At 47.0% G+C, this 26219-nt stretch overlaps 3 protein-coding genes across 3 annotated transcripts in view; 2 read left to right on the top strand and 1 right to left on the bottom strand.

Moving 5' to 3' along the window:
- Nucleotides 1-3017: 3017 nt before the first annotated feature.
- LOC104918743 (MKRN2 opposite strand protein) lies at nucleotides 3018-6987 on the bottom strand. The gene is made up of 5 exons (XM_027279488.1): nucleotides 6876-6987; nucleotides 4994-5630; nucleotides 4044-4107; nucleotides 3738-3898; nucleotides 3018-3307 (listed from the first exon to the last, which is right to left on the bottom strand). The coding sequence occupies exons 2-5, from the start codon at nucleotides 5200-5202 to the stop codon at nucleotides 3088-3090; spliced, it is 654 nt and encodes a 217-aa protein (XP_027135289.1). The 5' UTR covers nucleotides 5203-5630; nucleotides 6876-6987; the 3' UTR covers nucleotides 3018-3087.
- Nucleotides 6988-6990: 3 nt separating this feature from the next.
- mkrn2 (makorin, ring finger protein, 2) lies at nucleotides 6991-12465 on the top strand. The gene is made up of 10 exons (XM_027278947.1): nucleotides 6991-7124; nucleotides 7556-7684; nucleotides 9218-9348; nucleotides 10438-10569; nucleotides 10654-10829; nucleotides 11270-11335; nucleotides 11429-11577; nucleotides 11695-11805; nucleotides 11883-12027; nucleotides 12110-12465. Exons 1-10 carry the CDS (start codon nucleotides 7099-7101, stop codon nucleotides 12266-12268), a joined length of 1224 nt encoding a protein of 407 aa, XP_027134748.1. The 5' UTR covers nucleotides 6991-7098; the 3' UTR covers nucleotides 12269-12465.
- Nucleotides 12466-18174: 5709 nt separating this feature from the next.
- LOC104937639 (uncharacterized) overlaps nucleotides 18175-26219 on the top strand; it is a 30526-nt gene continuing 22481 nt past the window's right edge. Inside the window, 2 exon segments of the mRNA XM_027279487.1 lie at nucleotides 18175-18843; nucleotides 20904-21108. Coding sequence (XP_027135288.1) covers nucleotides 18324-18843; nucleotides 20904-21108 — 725 coding nt within the window. The 5' untranslated portion in view covers nucleotides 18175-18323.

Below are 26219 nucleotides of genomic sequence, written 5' to 3'. Positions count from 1 at the left end.
CAGCTGCAGTGAATACATTTTTCTTTCAGGTGTGTATTTCCTCCTCACAGTTATATTGGGTGAATATTTCAAACATGTCCTTCTGCACTTCTTTAACCTCGCTTTAACGCTGAGTCAGCACTAACCTGAAGCGTTCAGGTCTCCTGGACTTTCCTTCTTAATGATCTCTGAACGTCTCGTCTTCGCTTCACGTCAGTGTGAACAGATGCGCTGGAAGTCTGTCGACATTCAGCTGAGCCCGCTTACACTGCCAGCTCGCCCAGCTCCGGTTCTGACATGACATGGACTCCACGGCCCGAGCCTGTAAAACACTGAGCTCACAGTCCTGATCAACACGAGTTAACAGACGTCAGTTTATGATGGACAGACGTGTCGTGACTCCAAACTCTGAACTTGGAGTCGATGGTTTGGGGTTCGTGTCCGTTAACAGAAGTGAAGGACTGACTCTGCTGATACTTTGTCTGCAGTGGATCAATGAGCTGATCCAAGAGCAGATACTGTGTCTGCAGAAGCAGACAGAAACTTATCTGCACCGTCAGACACACACACACACACACACACAGACACACACACACACACACACACACACACACACACACACACACACACACACACACACACACTCTCTTCATACAGGCTACATTAGCTGCTCGGTGTCAGACTTTATTATTTGAATCAAACTTCATGTGACCTCTCATGACCTCTGCTGCTGACCTCAGGTCACCTTCCATTAGTTTCAGAGTGTGTTACTGACTGAGCGACCCGGCACCGCGTGGTTTAACTTCAGTTATTCTCAAACCTCCACCTGGACCTGACACTGACGGTGTTAGAGCTCTGATGCATCACCTTGTTGAAGTCTTTGTCCCTGTCATTGGACAGACTGATCGGGTCATTGCGTAACCCAAAGCTCTGCAGCCTCAGTTTGACCTCTGAAGGCAGCACAGGTCAACCAGGACTCACCTGAGAGACGCCGAGGTAACCGTCCAGTCTGGAAGACATCAGAACAGGAAGACGTCCTGAAGGGTCCAAATATAGACGGATGAAACTAAACACTGTGACTCAGCCGAGCTCAGGTACACAGACTTCTAATTACAGCGAGTTTAATGAAATAACCAAGATTAACGAAGCCAGCGCAAAGTTTCATTTAACGAAGACGACAAAGAGCTCAGCTGATCAAACCGATCGATGTCTGAACGGACCAGAAGGAGCTGATCACCACGATCCATGAGAACCTGACCACACACACACACACACACACACACACACACACACACACACAGGCTGCAAGCGTGACCTTGGTGTAGCAAACAGTACAGCAGCAAATCAGAGTTCAGCCAACCAATCATCATCCAGATACTGTGTGTGTGTGTGTGTGTGTGTGTGTGTGTGTGTGTGTGTGTGTCCCTCATTACATCAGTGGCCTTGGTGAACATAATCAGAAATTCAGAACTGAAAATGAATCACACACACACACACACACACACACTATGGCTGGATTAAGTGTGTGTGTGTGTGTGTGTGTCCTCTTCAAACAGAATGAAATAAACTGTCAAAATGTCATTTTAAGATGCTCAATGGAGGAAGGAAACCACACACACACACACAGTAATCAGAGTTTGATTATAGTACTCAGATTTGTCTGTGTGCTGTGAGTAATCAGATTACTCTGACTGCAGAGGCTTCTTCTGTGTGCTGCGAGTAATCAGATTACTCTGACTGCAGAGGCTTCTTCTGTGTGCTGCGGGTAATCAGATTACTCTGACTGCAGAGGCTGCTTCTGTGTGCTGTGGGTAATCAGATTACTCTGACTGCAGAGGCTGCTTCTGTGTGCTGTGGGTAATCAGATTACTCTGACTGCAGAGGCTGCTTCTGTGTGCTGTGGGTAATCAGATTACTCTGACTGCAGAGGCTGCTTCTGTGTGCTGTGGGTAATCAGATTACTCTGACTGCAGAGGCTGCTTCTGTGTGCTGTGGGTAATCAGATTACTCTGACTGCAGAGGCTGCTTCTGTGTGCTGTGGGTAATCAGATTACTCTGACTGCAGAGGCTGCTTCTGTGTGCTGTGGGTAATCAGATTACTCTGACTGCAGAGGCTGCTTCTGTGTGCTGTGGGTAATCAGATTACTCTGACTGCAGAGGCTGCTTCTGTCTCAAAGATCCACAGTGACCCCTGCTGTCCCAACAAGGAACTACAAGGAGGAATCACTTCACTGTGACACACTGTCACTTCCTGTTTCACTTCGTCGCAGATATTAGTACGAGAGACAGACAGACAGGAGGACAGACAGGACAGAGAGGACAGAGAGGAGGACAGACAGGACAGACAGGACAGACAGGAGGACAGAGAGGAGGACAGAGAGGAGGACAGACAGGACAGAGAGGAGGACAGACAGGACAGAGAGGAGGACAGAGAGGACAGAGAGGAGGACAGACAGACAGACAGGAGGACAGACAGGACAGACAGGAGGACAGACAGGACAGAGAGGAGGACAGAGAGGACAGACAGGAGGACAGACAGACAGACAGGAGGACAGACAGGAGGACAGACAGGACAGAGAGGACAGAGAGGAGGACAGACAGGAGGACAGAGAGGAGGACAGACAGACAGACAGACAGACAGACAGACAGACAGACAGGGTTAGGGTTGTCCTCCTGTCTGTCCTCCTGTCTGTCCCTCTCTGATGTCATCAGTCCATATATAGACATATTACAGCTCATATGAAACATGTCTGAGATCACATGACTTTATTTCAAACACATTCATTGACAAACAGTCATCCTCAAACACTGTTACCATGGAAACACCGGACTAAATTAAGTGTGTCCTCCTGTCTGTCCTGTCAGTCCTCCTCTCTGTCCTCCTGTCTGTCCTGTCAGTCCTCCTCTCTGTCCTCCTGTCTATCCTCTGTCCTCCTGTCTGTCCTGTCAGTCCTCCTGTCTGTCCTGTCAGTCCTCTTCTCTGTCCTCCTGTCTGTCCTGTCAGTCCTCCTCTCTGTCCTCCTGTCTGTCCTGTCTGTCCTCCTCTCTGTCCTCCTCTCTGTCCTGTCTGTCCTGTCAGTCCTCCTCTCTGTCCTCCTGTCTGTCCTGTCAGTCCTCCTCTCTGTCCTCCTGTCTGTCCACCATGTAGTACTTGTCTCTCTGGATGTGTCTGTACAGCGTGCTGTACTTGGACACTCTCCTCATCCTCGGCAGGATGAAGGTGGACGTGAAGGCGTCTCTGCTCAGAGAGCTCCGCCCCTCAGCCGCCAGGACACCGTTGATGAACAAAAGACAGAACGTGAAGCAGTTATGGTCGTCGTCATGGAACCTGAGAGACAGACAGGTCATCAGGAGACAGACAGACAGACAGACAGACAGACAGGTCATCAGGAGGGAGACAGACAGACAGACAGGTCAACAGGAGACAGACAGACAGACAGACAGGTCAACAGGAGACAGACAGACAGACAGACAGACAGGTCATCAGGAGACAGACAGACAGACAGACAGGTCATCAGGAGACAAACAGACAGACAGACAGACAGACAGACAGATCATCGGGAGACAGACAGACAGACAGACAGACAGGTCATCAGGAGACTGACAGACAGACAGACAGACAGTTTCATCAGGAGAAACAGACCGACAAGACAGACAGGACAGACAGATCATCGGGCGAGACAGACAGACAGACAGACAGGTCCTTAGGAGACGACAGACAGACAGACAGACAGACAGACAGACAGACAGACAGGTACCTGTGCCAAGCTGGGTCCCACATGGGTCCGTCAGAGAAGCGGTCCAGGTACTGGTCCCACTGAGCCAGCAGGTGGAACATGTCGGGTCGGACCAGAGGGACACTGACACAGCGCTCCCACCCACTGTGATCCTGACGGACCCGCCCACGAGTGTAGTGTAGTTATACACAACTTCCTACACAACACACACACCACACACACACACACACACACACACACAGAGTATTCAGTTACTCTGAGACCTGAACCCGCTCAGACTGACTGGGACCATCATGGTCTGTGAGCAGCTGAAGGGGGACAATGGACCAGAAACAGAGTCCTCCTGTAGTGTTGGAGATCCCAGTGCAAATCTGAAGTCCCATCAAAGTCTCTGAGGTTAAACAAACAAACTGTTAAATGGTTCACATTGGTAAGTGTCATTATACTGGTAGATGTGTAACTGTTCAGACTATGTAATGGTTCAGACTGATGTTAAACTGGTTCAGACTGATGTTAAACTGGTTCAGACTGATGTTAAACTGGTTCAGACTGATGATAAACTGGTCAGACTGATGATAAACTGGTTCAGACTGATGTTAAACTGGTTCCGATATGTTAAACTGTTCAGAACTGATGTTGTAAACTGGTTCAGACTGATGATAAACTGGTTCAGACTGATTTAAACTGGTTCAGACTGATGTTAAACTGGTTCAGACTGATGATAAACTGGTTCAGACTGATGTTAAACTGGTTCAGACTGATGTTAAACTGGTTCAGACTGATGTTAAACTGGTTCAGACTGATGTTAAACTGGTTCAGACTGATGATAAACTGGTTCAAACTGATGATAAACTGGTTCAGACTGATGTTAAACTGGTTCAGACTGATGATAAACTGGTTCAGACTGATGTTAAACTGGTTCAGACCTATGTTAAACTGGTTCAGACTGATGTTAAACTGGTTCAGACTGATGTTAAACTGGTTCAGACTGATGATAAACTGGTTCAAACTGATGTTAAACTGGTTCAGACTGATGTTAAACTGGTTCAGACTGATGATAAACTGGTTCAGACTGATGTTAAACTGGTTCAGACCTATGTTACAGACATGGTTCAGACTGATGTTAAACTGGTTCAGACCTATGTTAAACTGGTTTCAGACTGATGTTAAACTGGTTCAGACTGATGTTAAACTGGTTCAGACCGATGTCAAACTGGTTCAGACCGATGTCAAACTGGTTCAGACCAGTGTTAAACCTTAAATCTGTGTGTATCTACCTGTTGAAGTTGTCATGTGCAGGTGCGACCAGCAGGCAGCAGGAGCTCTTGTGGCCATTGGTGAGGGGTGATGGGAGGCTGACCGGCGCCTCCTGCAGCCTGCTCCCCTTCAGCTCCTCCCCACAGCTCGGACACTCATCCGGCACTGAGAAACAGAAGATCTCCTTCTCACAGTGAGTGAGCCGGATGATGCTCTGGTCCATCTCCATGAAGCTCCTCAAACCTTTTGAAACTCCTCGAAACCTCTAAACTCCTTGAAACTCCTCAAAACTCATCTTCTTACTCCTCCAATCCTCCTTCATCTTTTTACTCTTTTACTTTACTTTTTTCTCCTCCTCTTTGACTTGTTTTCTACTTCTCCTCCTCTTTGACTTGTTTTCTCCTTCTCCTCCTCTTTGACTTGTTTTCTCCTTCTCCTCTTCCTCTCGTCTGTCTTGTATCTGTTTCTTCTTCTACCCTCCTCTGTGTTACACCTGGTCACCGGGTTGCAGCCTATCAGATGACATCACTGTGCAGCTCCGGCCTATCAGGTTCCAGTTGGTGCCAGACAGACAGTCATGTGACCCAGCTCACCTGTTCCTGCTTCAGTCTGAACAGGTGACCTTCGGACTGTGTCGTCATGGAGACCAGCATTGACCTGCAGAGCGGTGTGGAGTTGCAGTGAATTTAACAAGAGAAGAAGAAACTACACAAAATAAAACATTTGCCTCAGCAGGACGCTGATGGAAACTCAAAAAAACTGATGTGTTTATTGAACTCATTATTATTGTTGTTGTTGTTATTGCTGACTTTCCAAAATTACAAAGCAAAATTAAAACGAGGAACTTAACATGTCAGGTCTAAATATTTGTGTGTTCAGAAAACTGTAACGCTCCTCCGCCTGACCACTCCACAAACGTTCATTCACAAAGTTATAACCACCTCTCCGTGGGAGGAGCTTCATGAAATAAAATCAAAAGTTTGAACTTTTACACATTTTAAACGATGATTCACCAACTCTGGATAATTTCTCAAGAATAACTTTTATAAGTTTACATATTTTCTCCCATCAACCTTCATCAAAGTCTTGTTCTTAGTCTCACTCACCCAACCCAGAAAACATTCCAGTCAACAAAGGACTCATCTCTGTACTTGTCCTGTTAGATCTTAGTGCTGCATTTGACACCATTGACCATCAAATTCTTTTACAGAGACTAGAACATCAAACTGGCATCAAAGGAAGTCGTATTTCTTAGATCGATCTCAGTTTGTTCACGTCAATGATGAATCCTCCATGCAGACCAAAGTTTGTCATGGAATCCCACAAGGTTCTGTACTAGGACCACTTCTATTCAGTTTATATATGCTTCCTTTAGGGAACATTATTAGGAATCACTCAAAAAACTGAAGTTCTTGTAATTGGACCCAAACACCTCAGAAACTCTCTTTCTAGAGACTTAGTTACTTTAGATGGGATCACCCTGGCCTCCAGCTCCACTGTAAAGAATCTTGGAGTTGTTTTTGATCAGGATTTGTCCTTTAACGTCACATAAAACAAATTTCGAGGACTGCATTCTTCCACTTACGTAACATCGCTAAAATCAGACGCATTGTGTCTCAGGCGGATGCAGAAAAACTAGTCCACGCATTTGTTACTTCAAGGCTGGACTATTGTAACTCTTTGTTATCAGGCTGCTCCAATAAGTCTCTGAGGACTTTGCAGTTAATTCAGAATGCTGCTGCACGTGTTCTGACAGGAACCAAGATCAGAGATCACATCTCTCCCATTCTGGCTTCCTTGCATTGGCTCCCTGTTAAATCTAGAATAGAATTTAAATTCTTCTCCTTACTTACAAAGCTCTTCATGGTCAGGCACCATCTTATCTAAAAGAGCTCATAGTACCTTACTACCCCTCTAGAACACTGCGCTCTCAGGACGCTGGGTTCCTTGTGGTTCCTTGTGGTTCCTTGTGGTTCCTATAGTTTCCAAACTGAGCGCATGCGCATAAACCGTCACGTACACGTCACAGCGGAACCTTCCTGCTGTGACGTCATGGTGTCCATCGGAAGCATTTTAACGGGACACCGTCCTGACAACGAGAAGCAGCCGTTCCTCCGCGAGGAAGATGAGCACCAAACAGGTGACCTGCAGGTGAGTCTGTCTGCTACCTGTCTGTCTGTTACCTGTCTGTCTGTCTCGCGCTCTCTGTCCGGCTGTGGCGCGTTGGCCTGGTGCTAATGTTTTTAGCTGCTAGCTGCTAGCTGCTAGCTTCAGTTCGTTTGAAGTTCGACACGTGACACCGATCTGTGAACACACACACGCACACACATATGTGTGTGTGTGTGTGTGTGTGTGTGTGTGTGTGTGTGTGTGTGTGTGTGTTAGCAGTCCATGCTAACCCCGTCAGGTGATCGATCACCTGATTGGTTCATTGAGCTGAAGCGTCTGCTCCGTTTCCATGGTAATCACCAATAAACACCCTGTTGGCCAATCACAGAGCAGGCTTGGTACCCGGGTGTATTTTGTGGGGCGCTGTGACGTCACTTCCTGTGAGCAGGTGTGACAGGTGTGCTGTGCCTCAGGTACTTCCTCCACGGCGTGTGCAGAGAGGGCAGCCGCTGTCTGTTCTCCCACGACCCCAACACCAGCAAGCCCTCCACCATCTGCAAGTTCTACCAGAGGGGAGTGTGTGCCTACGGGGAGCGCTGCAGGTGACACACCTCACACACACCTGACACACACCTGACACGCAGCTCACACACAGCTGACACACACCTGACACGCAGCTCACACACACCTGACACACACCTGACACACACCTCACGCACACACCTGACACAGCTCACACACGCCTCACACACGCCTCACACACACCTGACACGCAGCTCACACACACACCTGACGCACACACCTGACACACACCTGACACACACCTGACACACAGCTCACACACGCCTCACACACGCCTCACACACACCTGACACGCAGCTCACACACACACCTCACGCACACACCTGACACACACCTCACGCACACACCTGACACACACCTGACACGCAGCTCACACACACCTGACACACACCTGACACGCAGCTCACACACACCTGACACACACCTGACACGCAGCTCACACACACACCTGACACACAGCTCACACACGCCTCACACACGCCTCACACACACCTGACACGCAGCTCACACACACACCTCACGCACACACCTGACACACACCTCACGCACACACCTGACACACACCTGACACGCAGCTCACACACACCTGACACACACCTGACACGCAGCTCACACACACCTGACACACACCTGACACGCAGCTCACACACACCTGACACACACCTGACACACACCTGACACACAGCTCACACACGCCTCACACACGCCTCACACACACCTGACACGCAGCTCACACACACACCTCACGCACACACCTGACACACACCTCACGCACACACCTGACACACACCTGACACGCAGCTCACACACACCTGACACACACCTGACACGCAGCTCACACACACCTGACACACACCTGACACGCAGCTCACACACACACCTGACACACAGCTCACACACGCCTCACACACGCCTCACACACAGCTCACACACGCCTCACACACACCTCACACACGCCTCACACACGCCTCACACACGCACCTCTCACACGCACCTCTCACACACACCTCACACACACCTCACACACAGCTCACACACACGCCTCACACACGCCTCACACACACCTCACACACGCCTCACACACCTCACACACGCCTCACACACGCCTCACACACAGCTCACACACGCCTCACACACGCCTCACACACGGCTCACACACGCCTCACACACGCCTCACACACCCCTCACACACAGCTCACACACAGCTCACACACAGCTCACACACGCCTCACACACAGCTCACACACGCCTCACACACGCCTCACACACCCCTCACACACAGCTCACACACACCTCACACACAGCTCACACACGCCTCACACACGCCTCACACACAGCTCACACACAGCTCACACACACCTGACACACACCTGACACACACCTGACACACACCTCACACACGCCTCACACACCTCTCACACACGCCTCACACACCTCTCACACACGCCTCACACACCTCTCACACACGCCTCACACACGGCTCACACACACCTCACACACACCTCACACAGCTGACGGTGAGGTCAAACGGTGACATCACTTCCTGTGTGCAGGTACGATCACATCAAATCTTCATCCAGAGGAGGGGGTGGAGCTTCAGAGGATCAGGCAGGTGTGGGAGGGGCTGGAGGCGGAGCTTCAGTCAGAGGTGGAGCGAAGAAGACGCTGGTTATGAGAGAAAGAGGTGACTGTCTGTCTGTCTGTCTGTCTCTCTAACTGTCTGTCTGTCTGTCTGTCTCTCTAACTGTCTGTCTGCCTGTCTGTCTCTCTAACTGTCTCTCTGTCTCTCTAACTGTCTGTCTGCCTGTCTGTCTCTCTAACTGTCTCTCTGTCTCTTTAACTGTCTGTCTGCCTGTCTGTCTGTCTGTCTGTCCCTCTAACTGTCTGCCTGTCTGTCTGTCTGTCTAACTGTCTGTCTGCCTGTCTGCCTGTCTGTCTGTCTAACTGTCTGTCTGCCTGTCTGTCTGTCTCTCTAACTGCCTGCCTGCCTGTCTGTCTGTCTGTCTAACTGTCTGTCTGCCTGTTTGTCTGTCTCTCTCTAACTGTCTGTCTCTCTAACTGTCTGCCTGTCTGTCTGTCTCTCTAACTGCCTGCCTGTCTGTCTGTCTTTCTAACTGTCTGTCTGCCTGTCTGTCTCTCTAACTGTCTGTCTGTCTCTCTGTCTGTCTGTCCCTCTAACTGTCTGCCTGTCTGTCTGTCCCTCTAACTGTCTGCCTGTCTGTCTGTCTGTCTGTCTGTCTAACTGTCTGTCTGCCTGTTTGTCTGTCTCTCTAACTGTCTGTCTGTCTCTCTAACTGTCTGTCTGCCTGCCTGCCTGTCTGTCTCTCTAACTGTCTGTCTGCCTGCCTGCCTGTCTCTCTCTAACTGTCTGTCTCTCTAACTGTCTGCCTGTCTGTCTGTCTCTCTAACTGTCTGCCTGTCTGTCTCTCTGTCTGTCTCTAACTGTCTGTCTGTCTCTCTAACTGTCTGCCTGTCTGTCTGTCTCTCTAACTGCCTGCCTGTCTGTCTGTCTGTCTTTCTAACTGTCTGTCTGTCTGTCTCTCTAACTGTCTGTTTGCCTGTCTGTCTGTCTCTCTAACTGTCTGCCTGTCTGTCTGTCTCTCTAACTGTCTGCCTGCCTGTCTGTCTGTCTCTCTAACTGCCTGCCTGTCTCTCTAACTGTATGCCTGTCTGTCTCTCTAACTGTCCGTCTGTCTGTCTCTAACTGTCTGCCTGTCTCTCTAACTGTCTGTCTGCCTGTCTCTCTAACTGTCTGTCTGCCTGTCTGTCTCAGTCCTGGCTGTAGACAGTATGTTTGGGGGTCCATCAGACAGTTTGGGGTCAGAGGTCACAGCGGCGGTGGCGTCTCCTCAGACATACGTGGACGCCATCAGGACGGGTCTGGACGCCTCGGCACCGGAACCAGGTGAGAGAACAATGTGCTGTGATTGGCTGGTCGTGGTCTGTGATGTAATCAGTCTAACAGCTGATGTTTGTTTACTCTCTGAAGCCCCTCGCCCAGTGGGCGGGGCTTATCAGAACCTCCCCCAGCTGTGTCCCTATGCTGCCGCCGGACACTGTTACTATGGAGACAACTGTACGTATCTCCATGGCGACCTGTGTGAGGTGTGCGGGCTGCAGGTGCTCCATCCACAAGACCCCGAGCAGAGGAGAGCGCACGAGAAGGTGTGCACGGCAACCCACAACGTTACACCAACGCTACACCAACGTTACACCAACGTTACACCAACGTTACACCAACACTATACCAACGCTACACCAACGCTGCACCAACGCTACACCAACGTTACACCAACGCTACACCAACGTTACACCAACGCTACACCAACGTTACACCAACGTTACACCAACGCTACACTAACGCCACACTAACGCTACACTAACGTTACACCAACGTTACACCAACGTTACACCAACGCTACACTAACGGCACACTAACGCTACACTAACGCTACAATGTTAAACAACGCTAACACCAACATTGTCTTTCTCTCTCTCTCTCTCACCTGTCTGTCTCTCTCTCTCACCTGTGTCTCTCTCTCTCTCTCACCTGTCTGTCTCTCTCTCTCACCTGTCTCTCTCTCTCTCTCACCTGTCTGTCTCAGATGTGTCTGCTGTCCTTTGAGGCTGACATGGAGAAGGCATTTGCGGCTCAGCTCAGTCAGGATAAGGTCGGTTCATTTGGTGGTTGAGGTTCTGGTTGAGGTTCTGATTGTCTAGTTGCCATGGTGACAGCCCCGGTGACGGTTGCCATTGTTGTCCAGGTGTGCTCCATCTGTATGGAGGTGGTAGTCCAGAAGCTGAACCCGTCGGACCGCCGTTTCGGGATTCTGTCTTCGTGCTGTCACACCTTCTGTCTGTCCTGCATCCGACAGTGGCGCTGCACCCGGAGCTTCAGCAACAAGATCATCAAGTAAGACCACAGGAGCCAGGTCCAGGACCAGGACTGGGTCTGACCGGGTCAGGGTTAGGGTCTGTGAGGTCATCACGGGATCTGTGAGGTCATCACGGGTGTCTCTCTGTCTCTCAGGTCGTGTCCGGAGTGTCGGGTCACCTCAGAGTTCGTCATCCCGTCGGTGTACTGGGTCGAAGACCAGGACGACAAAGACCACCTCATAGAACTCTTCAAGTCCGGAGTAAGGTGAGTCGGATTCTGATCAAGATCTGATTAGATCTGGATCTGGACCCAGTCTGACAGGTTCTGTTGTGTCTTTGCAGTAAGAAGTCCTGTAAGTACTTCGATCTGGGTCGGGGTTCGTGTCCTTTCGGGGGGAAGTGTTTGTATCTTCACGCCTTCCCAGATGGAAGCCGAGCAGAACCAGACCGCCCGAGGAAGCAGCTGAGCTCCGAGGGGAACGTGCGGGTCAGAACCGTCTCTTTGGTTCAGTTTGTAGTCCTCTGCTGGGATTTGTAGTTTCTAACCATGCTTTGTTTCTATTGGTCAGTTCATGAATAGCGTCCGTCTGTGGGATTTCATCGAGGAGCGCGAGCAGCACTCGGCCCCGCCCCTGAACGATGACATCACAGAGCTGAGGGAGCTCTTCATGCAGATGTCGGGCCCGAGCCACGACGAGGCCGAGAGCCCAGCCGGACCGGACCAGTAGAGACTGGACTGGGTCGTCAGGAGGATGGGGGTCCTGAAACATTAAATCATGTGATCACAGTCTGCAAACGTCAGCCAATCACGTTTGAGTATTTAATTTATTCTGTAAATACAATCCGTGTGAAGTCAGACCGCCTCTGTGGAGTTATTCACTCACTCACCTGTTCTCATGTTTACAGTCAGCAAACGTTCAGAAAACATTTAGCAAACATTCAACAAACGTTCAGAGACTATCGTCCAAATGTGAAAACCTTAAAGTGACATAGTTACTGTATGACATCATCAATGTGATGAAGACCTCGGCTCTTCCTGTCTGAGGCTGCTTCAACAGGAAGTTCACCGTATGGAGCATCGACGGCGTCACGACGACCTCGTCACGTTCGTCCAATCACAGCAGCTGTCTCTCTCTAACGTCCACGTTAAACTCATTTCACCAACATCATAAAAAACATCAAACGCGTCTTTGACGTGTCGTCTGGATGATGTCACTGAACCAGGATCAGCTCATAGAACCTTACTACCCCTCCAGAACTCTGCTGGGTTCTTGAGGCAGACACGGTCATCACCTTTAAGAGTAGACTGAAGATGTTCTCTTCCTTGATAGAGCTTATAGTTAGTGCTGAGTCCAGGCTCAGGTGAGTCCAGGCTCAGGTGAGTCCTGAACCATCCCTGAGTTCTGCTGCTGTAGTTGTGTTCTGTTTGATTTCTGAATAAATGAAACTTTCTTTATCTGTCAGACTCGTTGATGTTTCATGAATAAACGTGTTGAGCTCGTCTGAATGTGACTTCCTGTTTGAACGCTAACCTGATATTAGCAGTGCTAAGCTAACAGGCTAAAGCACCATGTGACTCCTGCAGCGAGTCACAGATTACTCTAATCCAATCAGAGCGTCTTAACTCCTCACAGCTGACGGCACACAGTCAGCCAGTAACAGGTGGCTGTGACACCTCCTGCTCCTCCTCCTCCTCCTGCTGCTCCTCCTACTCCTGCTCCTCCTACTCCTCCTGCTGCTCCTCCTACTCCTGCTCCTCCTGCTGCTCCTCCTACTCCTGCTCCTCCTCCTGCTCCTCCTCCTGCTGCTCCTCCTCCTCCTCTTCCTCACAGTCTAACTGGTTCACCTTTCTTCTCCTGACCCGGTCTGGTCTTGGTTCAGTGTTATGAAGCTGCCTCAGAGTTTAGCGGGTTAACTGACCCCAGTGTGCGAGCTGTCAGGCTGCCAGGTGGCGGGGTACGACAGGGAGGAGGGGGAGGGGCTGCTGGGAGAAGAAGAAGTGTTGCAGAAAAAAGAAGAGAAGAAGAAGAGAGTGAACAAACAAACAGGACGGAGGAGGATGGGCGCCGTGTACGGGAAGAAGGTCAGTGAGTTAACTGCAGTTCACTCTGACATCATCAGTGCGCTCTGACATCATCAGTTCACTCTGACATCATCAGTTCACTCTGACATCATCAGTGCGCTCTGACATCATCAGTTCACTCTGACATCATCAGTGCGCTCTGAAGGACTGACTGGCTCCAGACGTTCACATATGAGCTAGCATGCTAAAATGTTTACGATGCAAGCTGCAGTTCCTCAAACGTCCACTTGAGGCTGGCTCCAGAAGTGAGTCAGGGAGGGGCTTGTCGTGGATGTTGATTGGTGTTTACAGCAGCCAATAGCGAGCGTGCGTTACACCTCCACCGCTATGCAGAGCAGCTAGTGCTATGAGCTAATGCCAGCGTCGACCTTCCAGTGGACTCGGCCGGACCGAACACCAGAATCCAAATAAACTATTTTTATATACAGTTTATAGTTTGTTTGACTAAGTTGAGACATTGAACCAGATCTGATCAGAACAAAGACTAAAGCGTCCTCAGGGGGCGCCGGAGAGCTGAAACATGATCCTGCAGGAAGCAGCTAGCTGTCACTTTAATTCACAATTTATACTCTGAGAAGTAATCGAGTACTTCTCAGAGTAACTGGAAAATGACCCATCAAACTCTAACCGGAGAAACACGACAAATATTTAAGCACCTGTTCAGGCGTGTTGGGGTGTGTTTGTTGCCATGGTGACTAACAGCTGACAGCAGGGTGGCCGGCTGACAGCGAATCAGAGTCTATTTATACTGCGAGCAGCAGCAGGTGGACAACAGACAGGACAATGTGTGAGACAGGTCCATGTAAGGGACAGGTTCATGTGAGACAGAACCATGTGAGACAGGTCCATGTGAAACAGAACCATGTGAGACAGGACGATGTGTGAGACAGGTCTATGTGAGACAGAACCATGTGAGACAAGTCTATGTGAAACAGAACCATGTGAGACAGGACAATGTGTGAGACAGGTCTATGTGAGACAGAACCATGTGAGACAGGTCCATGTGAGACAGAACCATGTGTGAGAGAGGTCCATGTAAGGGACAGGTTCATGTGAGACAGGTCTATGTGAAACAGAACCATGTGAGACAGGACAATGTGTGAGACAGGTCTATGTGAGACAGAACCATGTGAGACAGGTCTATGTGAAACAAAACCATGTGAGACAGGTCCATGTGAGACAGAACCATGTGTGAGAGAGGTCCATGTAAGGGACAGGTCCATGTGAGACAGAACCATGTGAGACAGGACAATGTGTGAGACAGGTCTATATGAGACAGAACCATGTGAGACAGAACCATGTGAGACAGGACAATGTGTGAGACAGGTCCATGTGAGACAGAACCATGTGTGAGACAGGTCCATGTGAGAGACAGAACCATGTGTGAGACAGGTCCATGTGAAACATGTCCATGTGAGACAGAGCCATGTGAGACAGAACCATGTGTGAGACAGGTCCATGTGAGAGACAGAACCATGTGTGAGACAGGTCCATGTGAAACATGTCTATGTGAGACAGTTCCATGTGAGACAGAACCATGTGTGAGACAGGTCCATGTGAGAGACAGAACCATGTGTGAGACAGGTCCATGTGAAACATGTCCATGTGAGACAGAACCATGTGTGAGACAGGTCCATGTGAGACAGGTCCATGTATGACACAGGACAATGTGTGAGACAGGTGTGATGTTGAAAGATCTGACAGACAGACCGGATCTGATCTGAGAAGTAATCGAGTACTTCTCAGAGTAACTCGAAAGTGACCTGTCAAACTCTAACAGGAGAACCTGCTGTGTGATGTCACAGTGTGATGTCACAGCGTGATGTCACAGCGTGATGTCACAGTGTGATGTCACAGCATCATGTCACAATGTGATGTCACAGTGTGATGTCACAGTGTGATGTCACAACGTCATGTCACAGCGTGATGTCACAATGTGATGTCACAGTGTGATGTCACAGCGTGATGTCACAGCATCATGTCACAGCGTGATGTCACAGCGTGATGTCACAGCGTGATGTCACAGCGTGATGTCACAGCGTGATGTCACAGCGTGATGTCACAGCGTGATGTCACAGCGTGATGTCACAGCGTGATGTCACAGCGTGATGTCACAGCGTGATGTCACAGCGTGATGTCACAGCGTGATGTCACAGCGTGATGTCACAGCGTGATGTCACAGCGTGATGTCACAGCGTGATGTCACAGCGTGATGTCACAGCGTGATGTCACAGCGTGATGTCACAGCGTCATGTCACAGCGTCATGTCACAGCGTGATGTCACAGCGTCGTGTCACAGCGTCATGTCACAGCGTGATGTCACAGCGTGGTGTCACAGCGTCATGTCACAGCGTGATGTCACAGCGTGATGTCACAGCGTCATGTCACAGCGTGATGTCACAGCGTGATGTCACAGCGTCATGTCACAGCGTGATGTCACAGCGTGATGTCACAGCGTCATGTCACAGCGTCATGTCACAGCGTGATGTCACAGCGTGATGTCACAGCGTCATGTCACAGTGTGATGTCACAGCGTGATGTCACAGCGTCATGTCACAGCGTCATGTCACAGTGTGATGTCACAGCGTCATGTCACAGCGTGATGTCACAGCGTGATGTCACAGTGTGATGTCACAGTGTCGTGTCGCTGTATATCCAGCAGAGGTCAGACTGTCCTCAGATCAGCTCTTTAAAGTTTATTTTAATAAGTTAAATTTAAAGTTTGTAGTTTGATGTAATATATATAAACATATAAATATAATGTGACATGAAAAATAAAGTTGACTGACTCGCTGCACTGACAGCAGCTGACCACTGGGGGGCGCTCTAACACACACAGGGAACACTTGGACAGAGCCAGGCTAGCTGTTTCCACCTGTTTCCAGACTTTGTGCTAAGCTAAGCTAACAGAGCGTTCTCAGATCAGCTTCATCAACATCCATCACCAGACCCCGCCCCCACCCTCCATCACACCCCCACCCACTGAGACAGTGAGGGCCTTGTCACCATGCTGAAGTCTGATGTCGTCTCCTAGCAACCAACACAAAGTCCATTCAGAGACAGAGGACAGCGTCCAACTGAGAGGGGAGGGGAGACACGGGAGGGGGTGGAGGAGGTGGAGGAGGTGGAGGAACACTCTGACACACAGTCCCCATCCTGACTGACGGTGGTCCAATTGCATTGTGGGTAGTGTAGTGCAGGTGGCAGGTGTTGATGATGACTTCCTATGTGTCTTCTTCTCTGGTTGCAGAAGGCATACAACGTCGCCCACGAGCCTCCGCTGAGTCAGCAGTGTGTGAAAAATGGAACGCACCCCAAAGGTGAGTTTGTCCCTCTCAGGTTACCGTCTGACTGACAACAATGCTGACCTCTGATTGGCTGTCCAGGCTCGCCGCTCGCCGTGTGTTGGCCTGTGATGTGTCTGTCATGGACCACATGTCCATGATTAGAAGGCGCGGATACGTGACGAGATTTAAAGCTACAGACACGATTTAAACGTTGTTTAAAAGTCTGTTAGCTGCTGTTAGCTCAGTCTGTTAGCTGCTGTTAGCTCAGTCTGTTAGCTACTTTTAGCTCAGTCTGTTAGCTGCTGTTAGCTCAGTCTGTTAGCTACTGTTAGCTCAGTCTGTTAGCTCAGTCTGTTAGCTACTGTTAGCTCAGTCTGTCAGCTCAGTCTGTTCGCTCAGTCTGTTAGCTACTGTTAGCTCAGTCTGTTAGCTGCTGTTAGCTCAGTCTGTTAGCTGCTGTTAGCTCAGTCTGTTAGCTGCTGTTACAACTGGAAGAGAAAGAGGAGTAAGAAGAGAAGGATGAAGAGGAGGAGGAGGAAGAAGAACATGATGAAGAGGAGGAGGAGGAGAAGGAGGAAGAAAAAGGAGTATGAGGAGGAAGAGGAGGAGGAAGAAGAGGAGGAGGAGGAGGATGAAGAGGAGGAGGAAGAGGAAGAGGAGAAGGATGAAGAAAAGGAGTATGAAGAGGAGGAGGAGGAAGAGGAGGAAGAAGAACATGATGAAGAGGAGGAGGAGGAGGAGAAGGAGGAAGAAAAAGGAGGAGGAGGAGGAGGAGGAAGAGGAAGATGAAGAGGAAGAGGAGAAGGATGAAGAAAAGGAGTATGAAGAGGAGGAGGAGGAAAAGGAGGAAGAAGAACATGATGAAGAGGAGGAGGAGGAGAAGGAGGAAGAAAAAGGAGTATGAGGAGGAAGAGGAGGAGGAAGAAGAGGAGGAGGAAGAGGAGGAAGAAGAACATGCTGAAGAGGAGGAGGAGGAAGAAAAAGGAGGAGGAGGAGGAAGAGGAGGATGAAGAGGAAGAGGAAGAGGAGAAGGATGAAGAAAAGGAGTATGAAGAGGAGGAGGAGGAATAGGAGGAAGAAGAACATGATGAAGAGGAGGAGAAGGAGGAAGAAAAAGGAGTATGAGGAGGAAGAGGAGGAAGAAGAAGAGGAGGAGGAGGAAGAGGAGGATGAAGAGGAGGAGGAAGAGGAAGAGGTGGAAGAAGAGGAGAGAACGAGTAGGAAGAAGAGGAGGAGGAGAAGGAGAAAGAAAAGGAGTATGAGGAAGAAGAGGAGTATGAGGAGGAAGAGGAGGATGAAGAAGAGGAGGAGGAGAGTGTGGAGGGGAGGCGTCAGGGAAACTCTGAGAGGATCATGTGACCGTTGTTGTTTCACACTCAGCATGATTCAGTCAGGAGGAGAGGAGCTCTACACATGAGGACCGGAAGAGTCCAGGACCAGGTTCACGTGGATCAGAGGACTGGAAGAGTCCAGGACCAGGTTAACGTGGATCAGAGGACTGGCACAGTCCAGGACAAGGTCCACGTGGATCAGAGGACCGGCACAGTCCAGGACCAGGTTCACGTTGATCAGAGGACCGGAAGAGTCCAGGACCAGGTTCACGTGGATCAGAGGACCGGCACAGTCCAGGACCAGGTTCACGTTGATCAGAGGACCGGAAGAGTCCAGGACCAGGTTCACGTGGATCAGAGGACCGGCACAGTCCAGGACCAGGTTCACGTTGATCAGAGGACCGGAAAAGTCCAGGACCAGGTTCACGTGGATCAGAGGACCGGCACAGTCCAGGACCAGGTTCACGTTGATCAGAGGACCGGAAGAGTCCAGGACCAGGTTCACGTGGATCAGAGGAGAGGTACAGTCCAGGACCAGATTCACATGGAGCAGAGGACCGGCAGCAGACCTGAACAGTCCAGGGAAGGGATGGTAAAGTCTGGTAAGAAGACTCAGAACCAGAACCAGAACCAGAATCTGGATCCTCCTCAAGCTTTTTATCAAGACTTATTCTGTTATTGTGTGTATACTGTGTATACTGTGTGTATTGTGTATGTACTGCGTGTGTACTGTGTGTAAAGTAAAATCAAACTTTTTAAATATTTCATCAGATTTTATTGTTTTCTTAATTATTTGAGTAAAAAACACAAAAATACTTTAAAGAACCCGATCAACGTTCTGCTGTTTGGTTTGGACCGATATCCTGTGGTTTAGTCCTGGTTTGGACTGATATCCTGTGGTTTAGTCCTGGTTTGGACCGATATTCAAGGGTCTAAGGACAGAGGGTGTCACTCCCTGTACAGATTGTAAAGCCTCAGAGGAAAATGGACTTTGTGACTTTGGGTTACACAAATAAAATTTGATTTTATTTGATTTAATATTCCGTGGTTTAGTTGTGGTTAGGACCAGTACCCTGTGGTTAGTCCTAGTTTGGTCCAGTACCCTGTGGTTAAGTCTTGGTTTGGATCAGTATCCTGTGGTTTAGTCCTAGTTTGGACCAGTACCCTGTGGTTTAGTCCTGGTTTGGACCAAAACCCTGTGGTTTAGTCCTAGTTTGGACCAAGATCCTGTGGTTTAGTCCTAGTTTGGACCAGTACCCTGTGGTTTAGTCCTAGTTTGGACCAGTACCCTGTGGTTTGGTCCTGGTTTGGACCAAGACCCTGTGGTTTAGTCCTAGTTTGGACCAGTACCCTGTGGTTTAGTCCTGGTTTGGACCAGTACCCTGTGGTTTAGTCCTGGTTTGGACCAGTATTAATTGGGTGGGTTTCACTCATTTCATTTTAGTTTTGAGGTGTTTTGTTTTCATGTTCTTGTTTTCCTCTGCACTGATCGATAGTTTTACTTTTGGAACATGTCGGTTCATGACCCGAGTGTTTACGTAAAGCAGACTTTAACCTGCCGTGTTTGAACCATGATAACGCCTCTTTGTTCAGTCTGAAGTGTCTCTTCTTTAGTTTGTAGAGTTTGGTTGAATTTTAATTTGATTTGTAAAGAAAGAATATGAAGAATATTTATTCAGGCTGGAGTCATCACCATCATGCAGTTTGTAAAACGAGAAGGTTCAGGATGAGTTTTATTCTTCATCTCAGAGTTTTGGTTTCAGATTAACTCTCTGCAGCAGCAGCTTTGATTTGATTTATGAATTATTTTTCAGACATTATCCTCTGACATGATGTAATGTGATCTCATTTCCTCCTGGCTGAGGTAGAGTCAGACAGTTGTAACAGGATAACAGCTTTCACAGAGACGTCGATAAACTCCAGAGACGGGTTAGTTTGCACGTCCTGTTTTAAATCAATATGAAACCACAGAATACTGAAATCAGCCTATGCTTCCTCCATCAGTCCTCTGAAATACAGTTAAAGTCCTGAACAACTTCAGGACACAAGACAACTACGAGTCCCAGAGAGCATTGCTGTAAAAACCATCCAGTCAGAACCAAATCTACTGACCCAGCAGCGCTCTATACTGTATGTCAGAACCAGAAGCTTCAAATCAATCCTGAACTTGCAGCAGAGTTCTGGACCGGCTGCAGACGGTAGCCAATAAGGACCTCAGCCCACATACTTTTGTTTATGATTTCTGACCACGCCCAGGTCATTTTTGTGAAATATGAAGCAGCGCTGGACGCTGGTCTCTGGTTGCACTTGAGAAAGAGGTCATTGTGTGAAGTGAACTGTATGAAATGTGATCTGTGTCTCCCAGAATATCTGAGGCGTCGGATCAGATGCCTGTTAATCTGCCCTTTATTCTGTCAGACAGACCAGGACAGACGCTCACAGAGGGACAGACAAGACCTCAGTACAAGAACTCAACTTCATGTCTAAAAACATGCCGGGGCCACCTACAGGCTGTTCAGTCACTTCTTAGCTAAATATGTGGTTTGTCCAGAGGGTGGCGCTAGAGCAATGGAGTCTAAAGGGTTCATCCTCCGCAGAGCAGGAAGTCATTTTGAATCCACTGAATCTAAGAGTCCTCCTGATTCTGTCCGTGTGTCTGCAGCTTCGGCGTATGCAGACCTGCAGCAGCACCGGTCTGAGGGAGTCCACAGGAAACCGTCCCCCGTGTCCAGCTACGTCCCCCAACCAGACTACCTGGAGGACGACGAGGACAGCGACCTCATCAAGCCCAAAAAACTTCTGAACCCCGTCAAAGCTTCAAAAAGTCACCAGGAGCTTCACCGAGAACTGATGAGCAGCTGCAAACGGTACCACAGTTTGTCTATATATATATTTATAGTGTATAGTTTATAAACATACATGTGAGGACATTTATATACATGTGAGGACATATGTATATACATGTGAGGACATTTACATACATGTGAGGACATATGTATATACATGTGAGGACATTTACATACATGTGGGGACATTTATATACATGTGAGGACATTTATATACAGTGAGGACATATGTATATACATGTGAGGACATATGTATATACATGTAAGGACATTTATGCAGATGTGAGGACATTTATATACATGTGAGGACATATGTATATATATGTGAGGACATTTACATACATGTGGGGACATTTATATACATGTGAGGACATATGTATAACCATGTGAGGACATTTATATACATGTGAGGACATTTACATACATGTGGGGACATTTATATACATGTGAGGACATATGTATATACATGTGAGGACATTTACATACAGTGAGGACATTTATATACAGTGAGGACATATGTATATACACGTGAGGACATTTACATACATGTGGGGACATTTATATACATGTGAGGACATTTATATACAGTGAGGACATATGTATATACATGTGAGGACATATGTATATACATGTAAGGACATTTATGTAGATGCGAGGACATTTATATACATGTGAGGACATATGTATATACATGTGAGGACATTTACATACATGTGGGGACATTTATATACATGTGAGGACATTTATATACAGTGAGGACATATGTATATACATGTGAGGACATATGTATATATATGTAAGGACATTTATGTAGATGTGAGGACATTTATATACATGTGAGGACATATGTATATACATGTGAGGACATTTACATACATGTGGGGACATTTATATACATGTGAGGACATATGTATATACACGTGAGGACATTTATATACAGTGAGGACATTTATATACAGTGAGGACATTTATACACATGTGAGGACATATGTATATACATGTGAGGACATATGTATATACATGTGAGGACATTTATATACATGTGAGGACATATGTATATACATGTGAGGACATTTATGTACATGTGAGGACAGTTATATACATGTGAGGACATTTATATACATTGAGGACATTATGTACATGTGAGGACATTTATATACAGTGGGGACATTTATATACATGGAAAGGACATTTATATACAGTGAGGACATTTATGTACATGTGAGGACATTTATATACATGTGAGGACATGTATATACATGTGAGGACATTTATATACATGTAAAGGACATTTATATACATTGAGGACATTTATGTACATGTGAGGACATTTATATACAGTGAGTACATTTACATATATGTCAAGACATTTATATACATGTGAGGACATTTATATACAGTGAGGACATTTATATACACGTGGGGACATTTATATACATGTGAGGACATCTCAGCAAGGACATCTCACGACAAATGTTGCTCTTACTGTCGGTAAATAGAAGTTTAAATATTTCTGTGTCACTGAAAAGTCCTGATGGGATCAGATCTGTGAACCTGCTGGCCAATCAGAGAGCTGCTTCTTTTCTTTTAAAATATCTGTGATTACATGAAGACAATCAGACTTCCTGCTGTCCTCTCCGTCTGTCTCAGACTGTGAAGTTTTTGGAGAAACAGGAGACGCTGCTAGGTAACAGCCTCCCACCTCACAGGCCTGCGCCACTAAGGACACTGGGAAAGTTTTCCCATCAACTCCACACAGTCGTTCATTCACGCTGTGGGCACCGAGAGGGTTCCTCATTCACGAGGAACTGTGACGCTGGAGGAGGCCCAGAAAGACACACCAACACACACACATCAACACACACCAACACACACACCAAACACACCCTCATTCACATCATCAGCTGTTACATAACCAAAGAAGAGAAACAGATGCAGTCGTCAGTCTTGGTGGTGAACTAACAAGTTGATTCTCGTTTTTATTTCTTTCTGGGATTTTTGTCATTTTAAAACACACACACAGTTTGATGATTTCAGTCAGCTGAAGGAGAAACTTTGTGTGATGATGTAATTAGAGCAGACCGCCCTCTGTTGGAGGAAACACACATTACAACACACAAACACACATTACAACACACAAATACACTAAACACACAAACGGTCTGTTCTGACTGTATTCACACACATACAGCAGCCATTCACACTTAGTAAAAAAGTTTGTAAAATGTTTATTTATATATACATATATAATGAGTATATACTGTATGTTGTGTGTATATTTATACTGTGTGTTGTGTGTATATTTATATATGTATATATAATATATATACTGTGTGTGTGTATGTGTGTGTGTGTGTGTGTATATATATATATTGGTCTTCATATGGAGTGTGTGCATGCATGAGCATATTGGTGAGAGCAGCTTTGTGGGTGGCAAATGTCATGTGAGAGTAGAGGGAAATTAAGTCTGACCAGAATTATAGTGTATTGCTTAATCTAGAAGTGCTGCTGACACAACCCTCTCATTACTTTGACTAAATGAATCTCAGGGCAGAGGCCTGAATAAAGAAATTGGGGTGTACTACTCTGCTAAACCTCTGCACAGTGCCATCACCATGTCACCACTATAAAATTGTTAGTGGTTACATGTTGGTCGACTTGCAATACTCCAAAAACACAAGAGTGAAACGGCACAGAAACAACACAGGAGTGTGTGCGGGGAGATTCTTTGTTGTAAATCAAAGAAAACCAGTTCAACAATGAGTAATGGCTCCCTCAATGACTAGTAGGCGTCAGGAACTCCTGTTAAAACAATCTGCAAACGCAGTGAACAACCAGAGCCAGAGAGAAGACCTATCCAACATGTGCTGCTAAAAAGTATCTACACACTCAAATGTATTTAAAGAGCTTGATTCAACACATTGTTGCAAACTTAGCCAGACAGAAACATGAGAGAGCTGTGAATGTGCATACCTACTGACCAATCACTGACCCCCAGTGATGAATGACCAATCACTGACCCCAGTGATGAATGACCAATCACTGGTCCCCAGTGTTTGTCAGGGGGAACCATTTCTTTTTTACTGTTCTAAAAAATTCAACTTGACTATTCAGGTTTCAGTTCCACAGTCTACACAACAACCTATCAAAGTTTTTGGTTTGTTTTTTGAAGTCGGAGGTTCATTTAGAGGCATATTGATGAGAAGCTTAAATAATATAAGATAGTGGTGAAGCTAATTGGAGTCAGTTCACTTATGGTTTGACTTATTAAAAAAATTCTATGCATGCTTATTTTGTGACATCATAGATGACTACCACAGACAAATTAGTGTCACGTAATCTAGAAACGTTCAAGTTTCAGCTGCATTCCACTGAAAATAAAAGTGGTCAGTTGTGGTACCCAACATTAAAAACCCTGTAGCCCAACAGAGGCCTCTGTAAAACTGCTGATGGGATGTGAAGCTGCAAACAAGTTCATTTTTTGTTACTTTTCAGAAACCTTGCTGTGGTGGAAGTAAATCCATGAAATTCTTTTACATGTGTTTCAACTTTGGTGAACTGTGACAAGCAAACTTGCATTTTTGAGCATTCGCAAACAAAGAGGTCCAAGACAGAGTTTGTGACAGCTGTGTGGCACCAACCACTTTAATATATCCCTGTTGAATAATACATTGTGTTTATGGTGTTGACCTCTTGTCTGGTTAGCAACCAAGAGAACTAGCTTAAAGAGATATGGTTTGCCACTTGGCATTGTGAGCAGTTGTTGTGTTGCATGCTCCCAGTAAAAATCTCTTTCATAATGGACTTTGTTATGCCCACTTTGTGGTGTGACCAGGCTTCAAAACTAGTCCAACCCATAGACTAACTAATTAAAAAAAGAGCATAGTATCTGTGACATCACCCACAGGTTTCTGAAGTGCCAGTGTGAAGCTTTAAGTGTGGAGGCTCTGGCTGTTGCCATCTTGGCAGTCCTGACCACTAGTCCTGGCTAAACCAAAAACTGACAAAGGGGTAAAGCATGGCTTACTCAAACAAAGTCTGATTACTGAAACCAGCTGCCCGTGATGGCACCTCGGCCTTCAAGAGAATCTAGTGATTTTAAGTTCGTTGTTAATCGTACACTGCCATCTAGTGGCGTATGTTTGGAAGCAGGAAGTGCGTCTGGCGGGAGGTGAAAGTGCCGCAGAGTATGAAAACATGTCGCCACTTGGTCGAGTCCGTCTACTTCCTCAGCTTTTGCGCTTGTCAAAGGCATAGTCTGTAAGTTAATCATATGCTCAATTAGGAATGTTTACTGTGCTTTCATTTTGCGTTTCGTGTTATTGAAGGCGGTACGCCATTCACTCAGTTAAGCTAATGTTATCATTTAGCATTGTGGTAGCTATTCAAAATACTGTGTATTGCTATCGTTAAGACTTCAGGTTGGCTATTCTACACACAGAATAAGTGTGAATGTTTGTTTTACATGGAAACTAAATGTTGTGTATTGTGTTCTTTTCTCACGTTTTACAAAGTAAAATGGTTCAGTAAACTGAAGAACGCCTCACGAGTGGTTACTGAGCCATATGTTTAACTCGCTGCTAGGCTAAAGCTCTTAGCCGAGGGCAGAAGATATTATTCTATTTCTGTGATATTCTATTAATGTAGATCCAGTTAAATCTGGTGCACTGGATGCACACATCTTTAATGGTTGACATTTAATCAAGAATCGTTTTCAGGAAAATATTCTGATGACTCATAGTACATTATAGGTTTCTGTGATTTTTTTTTATACTACATAATGAGTGTGTATGAATGTGATTTCACAATAACTTATTGATTACTGTAGTTTGGCTCATTATATATTTATTCCAATATGTTTCTCAGATAGTAGAAACATTCATTAACATAGTAATTTAACTGACACCAACTAAATAAAACTCTACTATTGTAAAGGCGAATTCGCCCCCTGTTGCACAAGAAGAAGAAATTGCATGAATTACAGACCATCGAGTGGAATCCACTCTTCTGTTTCATCCTATTAAACACATGTTGGCATTTTAAAACAAGGCAAGCAGGAATTGGGAATATTTTGGAAAAACAGATGAGAGAAGGTGGACTTTAATGTCAAAAAAAACATTGTCCCTCCTACT

This window comes from Larimichthys crocea, chromosome VI (genome assembly GCF_000972845.2).
Source record: "Larimichthys crocea isolate SSNF chromosome VI, L_crocea_2.0, whole genome shotgun sequence".
Classification (NCBI taxonomy): Eukaryota; Metazoa; Chordata; class Actinopteri; family Sciaenidae; genus Larimichthys; species Larimichthys crocea.
Note: the sequence above shows the minus strand (reverse complement) of the source record. Positions and strands in the feature narration are given on the sequence as shown.

Excerpts from the sequence above, each read along its gene's own strand:
- LOC104918743 (XM_027279488.1), bottom strand. The coding sequence starts at position 5,202 with ATGGAGATGGACCAGAGCATCATCCGGCTCACTCACTGTGAGAAGGAG. Across the intron at positions 3,899-4,043 it reads ACAGGAGGACTCTGTTTCTG|CTACACTACACTCGTGGGCG; the intron begins GTCCATTGTCCC and ends AGTTGTGTATAA. Across the intron at positions 3,308-3,737 it reads TGGGACCCAGCTTGGCACAG|GTTCCATGACGACGACCATA; the intron begins GTACCTGTCTGT and ends TCTGTCTCTCAG.
- mkrn2 (XM_027278947.1), top strand. The coding sequence starts at position 7,099 with ATGAGCACCAAACAGGTGACCTGCAG. Across the intron at positions 11,578-11,694 it reads TTCAGCAACAAGATCATCAA|GTCGTGTCCGGAGTGTCGGG; the intron begins GTAAGACCACAG and ends TCTGTCTCTCAG. Across the intron at positions 12,028-12,109 it reads GCTCCGAGGGGAACGTGCGG|TTCATGAATAGCGTCCGTCT; the intron begins GTCAGAACCGTC and ends TCTATTGGTCAG.